Source organism: Charadrius vociferus, unplaced genomic scaffold, assembly GCF_000708025.1.
Source record: "Charadrius vociferus isolate BGI_N301 unplaced genomic scaffold, ASM70802v2 scaffold104, whole genome shotgun sequence".
Lineage (NCBI taxonomy): Eukaryota > Metazoa > Chordata > Aves > Charadriiformes > Charadriidae > Charadrius > Charadrius vociferus.
In genome coordinates, this window is record NW_009648255.1 from 5,447,094 (window position 1) to 5,459,182 (window position 12,089).

A 12,089-nucleotide genomic window follows, 5' to 3' on the forward strand; every position below is an offset into this window, starting at 1 on the left:
GACGGGGCTTGGAGCAACCTGGGCTGGTGGGAGGTGGCCCTGCCCAGGGCAGGGGGGTGGAATAAGATGATCTTCAAGGTCCCTTCCAATTCTAACTGTTCTATGGTTCTGTGATAAAAACCTGATGATACAATGCCTGAAGAGGGAGAAGGCAGCACCCTCACGGCAGCGCAGATGGACAAGGGCTGTGTGTCCCTCACCCAAATGGTTTGGCGGGTTCTGACCTCTGTGCCTGGTGTGGTTTGGGCTGGCAGGGTTTGCCCTCTCGAGGTTTGCAGCTCTCAGGCTGGCAGGGAGCAGCCAGGGACTGAACTGGATCAAAATAGACCGAGGAGGTGCCAGTGGAGCCCAGATGCTGCCCACGGGCGTCACTGTGCCCCGGTTAGAGCAGCAGCTCTGTTTTCTGTTGGCATTGTCCCTGTGGGTGACCGTGTATTCCTTCTGTCAGAGCTCATGGAAATGTCATTATCTAGTTTTTCTTCTTTGTTGAGTTTGGCCCTCCGGAGCCGTCTTTGAGAACAGGCTCGTCCTGTGACTCCAGCTGCATAATTCTGACTTTGTTCTTCCTTACAAGGTTCTGCCTGAGCGCCACTTTAGCAAAAAGAAAAACAACAGCAGAAAAGAATTAAAAAAAAGAAAGAGACATTGGTGTCCCATATCCTCCTCTAAAGGACTCTAATTCCTGACCCATAACCAGGGCAACTTAATGGAAGTGCAATGTAAGAATTAGATGTGGAAAGTCCAAAACCTGTAGGCAACGTGGCTGTCAACAGGCAAAATGAAACCTCTAAAGGTGTTGGTGCTACTGCAGCTTTGCAAGTTTAAACTCCCTGCAAAAGGTAGAATGTCTTTATCCACACGCCTGGTCCCTTGTGAATTATACTGTTATTTTAGTCAATTTTACCTGACGTTTCCCTATGATTTTTTCTAGTGACGAGAAAATTGTATCTGGCCCTTGACAGTTGGGCACAAATTGACTGAACGAAACAAAATGAAGCAGTGAAGTAACCCCCAAGTAAATGTAATAAATCCAAAGTCCCGGAGGAGAGCGTCATTCTGTAGGCAGGGATTTTATTTAATAAATTCGAGCTCACTCTTTGTTTGAGTGCTATATTTACCAAGACAAATTTAATTTATTGGTTTACATTTCCTCTTCCCCAAGCTTGTCCACCGGGCACGTATGGTAAGGACTGTAACGGAGTGTGTCAGTGCTCTGCCGAGAACGAGGAATGTCACCCGGTGACCGGCGACTGCGCGTGCCGCCCGGGCTACTACGGGGCCCGCTGCACCCTCCGTGAGTATCTTCGTGGGCTGCCCGCTTTCTGAGCGAGAACCCCGTCACGCAGAAGCAAGTGCTGGCCCTTCTGGATTCACCTGTGTCAGTACTTTCAGTGTTGACTGAGATAAAGTAAGCGTAGGTTGGGTTCATTTACGATAATAAAAATGCCGGTATTATTGCAAGGGTTTAATTTAAAAAAAATATATATTTTTTAAAAAAAATTAATTTTAAAAAAAACCCACTCCTTTACTAGCTAAATTCTTTACAACTTCATGCCACGCTGAAGAATATCAATATCATTCTCTGCATTTACACCTCTTGTTTTCAGCTGCACCTGGATATTGTGTAGCTCTTTCATGTCCAAAGACCTAGGCCAAAATACTTCCCGAAATCTCTGCCTGCTCAAGTGAGAACAATTGGTTATTAGAAAACAACGAGCTGCAATTGGCAATAAATCAAAAGTGATTCGTAAAGTCACTTAAGTTGTAGGGCCTTCTGAGGAATAATTAAATTAAACAAATTGTTACTCTGGATTGAAAAATAGCGACTAGTGCAGAGGACAAAATGCCAATTGGCTGAACGCTCCATCATAAAGAATATTCCCAGATCCCCATGCCTCATGCCGGTATTTTAGGACATCTGTAAAGTTGTTCCTGGTGGAATGCGACAACTGATAAGAAGCATATACCATCGCATCCAAAAAAGGAGACAGTTAATTACCTTTTTATTTACAACTTTAATTTTGTTTTTACTCCATGGCTTGTAATAGTCTCATTTAAAAAAAAAAAAAAAAAAAAGGCACTTTCTCTTTGGCAAACACTGATTTTCCTTTCCTAGGAATCGAGCGTGGCTCTGTTTGGTTTGGTGGCTTTTTTGGTTGACAATTTGGATACAAACGCCAGCTGCGATGTGTGCAGCTTTAGTAAGGGTTAAACCTGTGCTTTATTCCTCAAGTGGAAATAGGAATGAGGCTCATTTTGGAGACGGGCATTTGTATTACCGTCGTGTCATCACAAGTTATTCTTTAAAATATAAATGTAAATGTAAGGATTGATTCTATCCTCCTTTGTACATCAGTTCTCACTGTAAGTGAGATCGAAATCCAGCCTTCAAAATCTAGGCTAGAGCCATCTAGATCCATTATACATTACATTATAATAAATATTATAGTAGAGCAGCAGTGGAGATCAACTATTTAACAGTATCGTTTTAAAAGACTTAATCATGGTTAGCCTATTACTTTTATGTAGCAATCTTTCAGTAGTCATTACCTGTGCATATAGTACTAAATCTCTGTAGATTATCGTAAATGTCCTCGAGCTTGCTTAGATACTTATGATTTTACTTCAGAATTTAAAATTTAAAACATTAATAATTGCACTGATGTTCTGACATAAAAGAAATTACAAAATGGAATCTGTTTCCTTGCATTCAGATGGGATTTTGCCATGGACTCCTGTGTAGTTAGGATTAAACCTATAGCATATGAGACATGAGCCTTCATGGCATCGTGTTCTCCTAGATTCCAAAACTGCACAGTATCTTGCACGGCAAATTGTCACTTTATAAGTATAGTTTTGTTAAATGTTTCCTGGAGAGATAATGGAATGTTGGATAACTGTTGTCCGATGATAATGTCTGATAACCAGGGATAGTTAGCGTGACTTTGGAGGAAACAGTCCTTGTTCCCACCGTCCTCACTACAGAGAGAACTGGGGCTGCTCCAGGATGAAGAAGCTTTCGATATAATATTAAAAACAGCATAGGGAGCCGCTCCTAAAGATGTGAAATGGGCTTCAGTCCAGTCAACATGTGGTTGGATGCTGCTGGAAATGGTTTCTGGCAACCATTGCTGTATTTATAGTACTGTGAAAAAAAGGTTCAAGAAAGTATCTATAAAAGGTGTAGTTGGCTGGGAAGTCAAATTTCCAGGAGCCAAGAGCAACGAGGCTTTCATGTTCTCAAATTTTGGAGTGAAGAGCTGAAACAGTCTCTTGGCAGGATCTGGAGGAAGCAGACAAACTAGCAATAAGGTTCCCATCAGTTGTCCATAACTTGGTGGACAGGCAGATCTACTTGAGTGAAGTTATGAATAAAAAGCAGTAAGTGGTGGTGTAATGGATAAAAAGAACCCGATGCTACATCTCTGTGACATTTACTGGCCTGGGTGAATGCTGAGCCAGAAAGACCTCACCAGCTTCACCTTCAAGCTGTAGGTAACAGGATGCTTCAAAAGTGGGGTTTTTTTTGACAACCCAATTAATAATTGGTTAGAAAAGCCCTAGTGTATGCAGTTGGTAAGAAAATATTTAGGAGCTCTTAGTCGTGGCAAACCCACCCAAACCAGAAGGAAAAAAAAATCAGGAAATGAGTTAGAAATCTGGCTGCTGCTCCTGCCGTTCTCAGAAAAACATAAGTCAGATGGACGGGAAATTGTTAAATTAGAAAATGTCTTTATGAGATAACTGGTGGCTAGAGGCTAACCCTCTTTATAAACGCAGAGCCTACTTAAATGGCAGGGCCCTGTGTAAATTGCCCTAGCTATCTGCATAGACATTCTTCTGCAAAGTAGTAACAGATGAGATGGCCTTGTTAATAATCACGTGAACGTCGCAGCTGATGTGTTTGCCCTGCTTGTGCTGCTCCCCGTTGAACCGAAATAAATAAAATGCTGCAAGGGTAAATAAATTGGTAAGGGGGAAATTACTGCATCTCTTTCAGTAACGGAGCAGCCCTTGCTAGTCTTGAGCTTAGGAACAGCCCTGAAAGCTTTGCCAGGGAGAAGCTGAGAAGAAACGTGTTTGGGAGTGTGGGAACCAGAATTTAAAAAAAAAAAAAAAAAAAGAGAAAAGCCAAATGATGACCAAAAGGAAAGGGAGGAGAAAAAGAGAAACTCACTTAGAGTCCAATTAAATCATAGAATCTGGGTGTGTCCTTAACTTTGTGTCTTTGTGGAAATGAAATAGATGTTGCAGGGCTCACTCCTCAATGCCAGGGTTTGCACATGAAACACATTTTATGCACTGACAGATGGAAGCACTGATGACAAAGTACTCATTGAGAAGAAGCCATGGTTGAGAAGGGCTGGGGAGAGTATCTGCACGTTATAAAAGTGTGTATCTGTTTAGCCCTGATGATCTGCTATCCTGATTTGAGCAGAAGCCAGTTTTCAGTTTTATTTTAAAAGACATCCCTTAAAAGCTTCACCATAAGCTCTCCCTTTCTATTGAATAGTTCAAAAAATCCAGAGATTTCTCCAGACACTCAGACCATGCTTTCTTGCATTCAGAAAAGAAAGCAAATATATAAAGTTATTTATGCACAGATTTTAAGAGATCCGTTGCTTGGAGACGTGTGCAAATGTATATCCAACCAGATTTCCAAAGTAGCTGTAGGCTTTCCTTTGGCCAGGGGAGGAGAAGGAAGGAAGGAACAAAGTAATGACAGGTAGAGGTAGTAGCACTACTGTAACTGTTGAATGATGATCACATTGCTGTAAAAGCACCAGCTTCTTCCCCTTCCAGTATGCTGGAAAACTGGGACAATAACCTGCATCTCTAGAGTTCAATGGTGGCACGCTGGAGGCAACCCTGACGGAGACACGTGCCTAGCAGCTCTGCTCAGCTCTTCTCCTCAGTTCCAGCCTCCATCGCTCTAAAGAGTATCTCGAAGATGTGAGTTAAGCATGGCAGATGCATTCATGTCCTCCTGATCTCGTATTCAGTGCTCCTTCAACACTAGCTGTCCAAAAAGAAATACTCGCTACCACCTGGAAAACCTCTTCGTGGACAGCTTGTAGCCATGTAACACTGGCTCAGCAATCCATCCAGGACTAACTTTTTTTCTGGTTATTAGAAAATACAGCTGCTTTTTTTTTTCTTTCTTTCTTTAGAGAATTTTCTGGCTTTGCATTTAAAACATCTCTCTCCTGTATCTATCTTCTGGGAAGGTGTCTTCTGAAATTGCCTGTTATTGTCATGTCCACATTTTCGTAGTCTTCCATCCGCAGCCCACCAGATGTGCCAGAGCAATGCCAACTCCAGTTTGGAGTGAGAGTAGGTCATAGAGGAAAGAAACTTTCTCTGGCTTAAACTTCTTTAAAAGATGAGACTTGCCCCAGTATCTATAACTGGTCAGCTAAAATGACCACTAAAAGAGGCAGAGATGGCTCATGGCTTCTCACCATCATGGGCAAACCAGGCTGTCGCTGCCCAAAGGAAGAGCGACCAGGGCCCCGTCTCTGCCATAGGAGGCAAAGGGGGAACAGGTTGGTTTGGAACAGAAATCCAAAAGGAAAAGCTCTGAAGAACTGGGCTTGCTTTTCTTGCTACCGTTGGGTATGAGGAGTAGAAGGAGCAGGCAGAGCCAGGAGCAGTCAGACCAGGCTCGGCAGCAGCAGTGGGTCCAGCTCTCCAGGGGTTTGACATTGCAAGTCAGCGCTGCTTTGCTGCCCGAGGCAACCATCTGCTCGTCCATGCCTACTCCTGGCCCTCTGGAAGTGATTAGAGTTAGAAAATTAAAATCTGATTTTGGGTGAAAGCAACAAAGTGCTTATGACATGAAAGGCAGCGGGCCCAGTGGTAACATAGCCTAATCGCTATTTCATTCTTTTAAAACAGGGTGTCCAAAAGGTACTTACGGTTCAAACTGCCAAAACCCCTGTAAATGCATGAATGGAGGCCATTGCGACCCTGTGTCGGGAACTTGTGATTGCGCGCCCGGTTTCATTGGAGCCGACTGTAGTAAAAGTAAGCCAACATTCATCTTCTGCTTCTTTCAAAAAAAGACAGAGAGAATAATCTGCATAAGACCTTGTCCGTAGAAAAACAGACAGATCCCAGCTACCCCCTCCTCAAATTGTAAATCAGGATTCCAGCTTTGTGAAAAATCTCCTGCAAAATATTTTCCCTCTCTTCTGCGTGCGTAGAAGCGAGGACGCTCGTCCCAGGATTACAACCTGCTTGCCCAAATTTACTTCCAGAGCCAGCTCAGCATGAATTGCTCAAGTTCCTTCTTCCTGTCCAAAATTTCTAGGTTGAGAAATTATCTCAATATTTTGCTTCACGCTATGGTGCCATTAGTTACAATAAATGGGAAAAAGGTCAAGTTTTGTCATGGCAAAACTGGTAAAGACTCCATGGCAACCCTGCTCTTACTTCCCTATTTCAGAGCTAAATTGTGGGGCTGAATTGCTGTGCTATTTCCAAAGCTGTGACCTCTGTGAAGTTCTCTTCAGCTTATTCACAGAAAAGCAGTGCTTGAATGTTTAGTAGCCTATAGCTTTGCTCTTCAGCGTTGGACAGCATCGATATAAAGGAAGGAAAGACGTCTTTAGCTGGAAGGATGAGCAGCTGATGGTTCAGTCGTACACTCACCCTTTTGGAAGGAAACCTAGTAGATGTTCCATGTAAAACAGAGTTTTATATTTATAACCTCAAGTAAAGTTTCAGAGGAAGAAGCAGTCATGTCTTTGGATGGGTTTTGGTTTCATAGTTGTTGCTTTCAAGCGCATTAGCTGAAATAAAACCAAAGCCAACTCTTCTTATAGCATCCTGCCTACGTTAGAAAGGCGAACTGGCAGTGGATACCCAGGGTGTTTAACAAAAGGTTGTGTTTCCTTCAGCTTGCCCTGAACACCGGTACGGGAAGGACTGCACCCTGTTCTGTGCATGCGGTAAAGGTCAGTGTGACCCACGGACTGGCAAGTGTACCTGTCCTCCTGGCCAAATGGGACCCAGCTGTCAGCAAGGTAACAAAGCGGGACCCAAGGTCATCTCGTCAGTTGGGTACATACTTAAAACAACCAGCAAATAAAACTCAGCGCCAAACATTGTTTATAGCTGTGTTTCCCAACGCCTTTGCCTGATAACGCTGCAGTTTGCTGTGTACTCAGCCTCTGTCCCTCTCCGCTCCATCACCCTGCCTTTGTCCTACCCCGGTCTCCTGTCCACATCTCACTGCTTTGCTCCACCACACCTGGTACCGTCGCACTGGTTTCTCCTCAAAGCTGAAGTGACTGCGCTCAGAGGCTGCGGTCCAAAAAGAACATAAAGATGGGGGAAAGGGTGGTTTTGTACCACACAACATGAGCAACATGAGGGTGCTGCGGATGGATGGGACTAAATTTAGAATCAAGTTACTTGAGCTTAAAAAGTGAAGGGAGAGGATTTGTTGAAGAGGAGGAGTTGAGACATGGGACAAAGGGAGGAGAGCAGGATGAGCAAATGTGGAGTGAAACCAAGCTAGGAGATGGGGTGAGACAGGGACTGTTTGTATGAAACTGCTAATAAGTGTGAAGTAGTGTCCCACAGCCCTTGGGAGACACCAAGCACTTGGGATACTCTGTGAGGAGCACGTGTTTGTATTTATTCCCTGTCACCTTCATTCTTTTGGGGGATGTTAATTTTTTTTTCAAACTTTGTTAATTCTCTGTAGTGTGTCCCCAGGGACAATATGGCCCCAACTGCCAGCTGACATGTACCTGTCAGAACGGTGGTATCTGTGATCATGTGGATGGCAACTGCACTTGTGGGCTCGGCTGGACAGGAAGATCATGTGAGAAAGGTAATTTTCTGCTTTGAGGACAGTGGATGCGTACATTCAAGCAGGGCTTTGCAGTGTCTGCAGACCCAAAAAAGGAGATGGTTTTTGCTTAAGTAGACTCCCTCCCAGCTGCGTTCATCTCTGTAGCTTCTATCACGCAGAACTGCCCCTAGTTAGAGTCTTAGGTCTTTTTTCAGAGACAGTTTCCTCATGAATCCTGCTCTGTAACTCTCATAAATCCCTTTGCACAGACTCTGATTTCTTCTCCTTTCCAACTTTTGTGTTCTTTTGTTCAAGGGAACATTGTTTTGTATCTTCTTTCATGGGCTCCTCCAAAGTCAGCAGAAGCCAGCATCGACCTCCTCTCTTGTCATGTTCTCTCTCATTATTCTCTTCCCTTTGACATCGGACTGCAGTTGATCTTCCCATGTATTGACTTCCCTGTTCATACAGTTCTGACAACATTTGTCCAAAGCAATTGAGACTGTCTTGCTGTCTCACCCTTATTTCTTCATGACCGCTCTCCCATACACAAGACAAACCACACTTAAACAGAATAAGCTCAGTTTTCACTCCAGAAGCCCTCCTGCCAGCCCAGAGCAGAGTTTTTCCATGCCTTTCTGTTCATCTCCCAAAAGTCATTCTGCATTTCTGAGTTCCCATTTCTCTCTCCAGATGAGAGATATCTGTATAGTTAGGAACATAAAAGTTAGGGAAACTGTGAGTTTACTGGTACGATGTCAAATAAATAGTTCTGAGTTCACGTTCAAGACAATGTCATTGTTGCATCATAACTACCATGGTACAGCCTCCCCAACACATTCTTGAGCCCTCATTTACAGCCTTTCCATCCCTGACATCTGTAGAATATCCACCTCAAACCCCATATGTATCTTTTCCAAGAACTGGTCCTTATAGGGGAGTGTCCCTATATAAAAAGCGTGCTCTACAAGTGATACTTTTTAGCAGAATTCTATGCAATTGTTTCACTTTGCACCTGAGAAGACTCAGAGACCCACTTCATGTATGCGTGTGTGCAGAAGAGGAACAGGGAGAAAAGGAAAGGTGCTAATTCCATGGAGCCACTCGCAATGTGAACACCACTGTGTGCTGGCCCTAAAATATCCCCCCTAAAAAAGTGCAGTTTACCAATAACTGGATAACTTCACGTTGCATAGGCCACCTGTATTCATCTCTATTTGTTCTTGAAAGCTCTGGAACCATCCACAGGCTGCATTTGGGTTGCAAAGCCCCAGTAAGGTGATGGAGGTGTCACCACGTGGAGTGGGTGTATCTTACAGATGTGCTCAGATAAAATATCTCTGGTGTCAAGCGTGGGGTAGCAGACACGCACACATCGCATAAAGGATTGTGTGTTATATCACTAGAAAGAGCTTCACTGTTTATCTTTTGACAGAGATAGCCAAGTTATTGGCAACTTGAGTCTTGATTTCCACAGCAGCGTGGTTTTGAGTGTGTTTTGACTAGAAATCAAAGACAGCTAATCAGGCATCCTTCTTCTAGTGATTAGATATGATGTTCTTGAAAGATCTTGTCTGACATTTACAGAGTTACGAATCTGACGATTTGGACGGCCACGCTCATTTAAGTTGGTCTGCCCAGATTCAAATTAGCACAGCCGTGGGAAGTTAACTTATGCAGAAATGATGCCTAGGTTAATTATATTGGCATAGTCACTTTTGCATGACTTGGCTTTCAGTAATTTGAGATGCGTTCAGTTCTGTAAAAGCAGATATCTCATTATACATGGAAAGTCTGTTGCTATGTGTGAAAAAGATCCTCCCGGTTTTATTAGGAATTGGAATAGTGTGAACTCCAATGATAACACAGAGGAGGAAAAGCGATGTGTTTTCTTTCACACTTCCTAAGTGTCTAAAAGAAAATATTGCTGTAGATTTAGAAAAAAAAAAGGATACAATTTATACCATTTACTATGTGGCTTTACAACACATGGTACGAGTTCAACATTGACTATACGAAGAAACAAATTTAAAATGTAGACTATAAAAAGTACAAGGAAATTTCTGTTTGACCATCTATATAATATAAAAGGTTTCTCCTGAAGGTATGTAAATACATCTTAGTTGGGCAGAAATACTGTGTCTTCATAACAAATGTTCTCCTTGGCTCTGCAAGTTATTGTATGGGTGTGATATCTCAGCTATACAAGGTATCACAGAAGAGCTTTTCTCTGTGTGGTCAGTGATTATTTTTTTGTTTGTTTGTCTGTTTTTCTGTCCGTGTCCTGCCAGCAGAATGTCTCCCGGGGAAGTACGGGTCTGGCTGTGGCTTGGACTGCTCGTGCCAGCACAACGGCACCTGCGACAGGTTCACGGGCTGCTGCCGGTGCCCCGCGGGTTACTACGGCCGCTCCTGCGAGCACAGTAAGCGGAGGCAGCCCGGCTGCTCCGGTTCCCAACAGTAACGGGATGGGGGGCTTCAGAGTAATCGCGTAAACACTTTGCTGGTCCAGTTACAATTTTTGGGGTGTCCCAGATCACCCAGCTGCTTCCAGATCTGAGTAACTCTGCTGGGGAGGTACAAGTTTAAAAGCACGTGGCATTATTGGAGTTAATGGTAAATAACATTTTTGTTGGCTCTCGGGGAACGTAGCTGAGAATACAGAGAATTTTAAAGGGATGTATGTTTTTCTTCATAAACTTTCCTCACTTGCTACTTTCATTTTTCAGAATGCCCCCTTGGATTTTATGGGCTGAGCTGTCTTCATGCATGTGCCTGTAAAAATGGAGCGAGCTGTGATGCAGTGACAGGACAGTGCCTTTGTCCTTTGGGTTATCAGGGTGTCTACTGCGAGAAAGGTACCTGTACCCCTCTAATGTAAAAGAAAAAAACAAACGAACAAACAAAACCAAAATAAAACTCAAAAAGCTCCGTGTCATTACTTAAATATTTGTTTATTGAGAGCAACTTCATCTATATTTTGAGCTTTTTGAATATCCCAAAACACTAGATTTGGAATTGTTTACCTGTTATATAACTGGGCGTTCTCATTCCTTATAAATTAACTAATCTGGTTCCGATTAATACGTGAAAGTCCTGGTCTCTGTGATGTTTTGCAGCAATGAGTTCAACATGTTGTTTATTAAAAATAAGTCCCTTTTACTGATTCTAAATTTTCTTCTAAAATTGCAAATAAGATTATTAAATAGGTGCATGTCAGACCTGTTGAGTGTTACAGAATGTTCTTCTAGAGAGTTCTAATTAAAAATGAAAATAAGTGCCAGTTACATTTCTAGGACAGATTTACAGATACCTTTGATAGGTTAGATCAGACAGACCCAACATAAGGAGAGTTCATATAAATATTATGCCTATTCCACTATGTTCAAGTCTTTATTAAACTTGGCATTTACACTAGCTTCGGTGGAGAGTTTATAAGCTTTCCTCTGAGGCATCCTGGAAAAACTCCTCTGGCTTAATGTACGTCTTTGCCATTCAAATGTGCATCTAAAAAAGCGCTCTTGCCGTCAGGCTGCGACGGGGGCTGGTTTGGAGAGAGGTGCCAGCGTCGGTGCGACTGCGGAGATGCTCCTTGTGATGCAGAGACTGGGAAGTGCCTTTGCCCACCTGGGAAGACTGGAGACAAATGTGACATTGGTAAGGGTAATATTTCCTAAGGGCCGGACTGTATGTAGTTAAACCAATATGACCTGTTGGTCTGAGTGTAACTGTGAAAGGACATTTGCCGGTATTCAAGAACACGTTGTTGGTAGCAAATTACTCTTGTATGTTATCAACAGGTTTATCAGCAGGCTGTACCGCTTGATTTAATCAATATTTAAGTTGATACACTGATAGGAAAACTATGGGTCAGCTGTAAAATGTCATTTGCCTTGAGTTTTGGAGAAATGTGCCCTGGTGAAGAACATACCAAGAAGCCCACAGTTTTGCAGACATGGTTGGGAGGACTCCAGAGGGTGCAAATGGGCATGAAGGGTTCTGATTGCCACATGTTTTGTCCCATGGACATTTGTCACCCTTTTCAGACCAATGCAAAAGTATTTCCAGCTCCAGATTTGCTTCCCCGGGAAGCAGGGAGGAATCACTGCGGATGAGGGTAGTGGAGCTGCAGCAGCTACACCTGCCTCTGGGGGTCAGCAGTAGTCCAGGAACATTTAAGCCAAATAAAATTCCCTCATTTGCAGGATAGGCACTTGGACTGTGTGTTTGGGAAACGGCCCACGACGACAGAATTATTTTGTAACAAGGGTATAAAAATAGGTGA

At 43.1% G+C, this 12,089-nt stretch overlaps 1 protein-coding gene across 1 annotated transcript in view; it reads left to right on the forward strand.

Moving 5' to 3' along the window:
* LOC104285974 (multiple epidermal growth factor-like domains protein 6) overlaps nt 1-12,089 on the forward strand; it is a 208,857-nt gene that overhangs the window by 193,613 nt on the left and 3,155 nt on the right. The window contains 7 exon segments of the mRNA XM_009884502.1: nt 1,163-1,294; nt 5,899-6,027; nt 6,903-7,028; nt 7,715-7,843; nt 10,099-10,227; nt 10,534-10,662; nt 11,336-11,461. Of these exon segments, the coding sequence (XP_009882804.1) occupies nt 1,163-1,294; nt 5,899-6,027; nt 6,903-7,028; nt 7,715-7,843; nt 10,099-10,227; nt 10,534-10,662; nt 11,336-11,461 (900 nt within the window).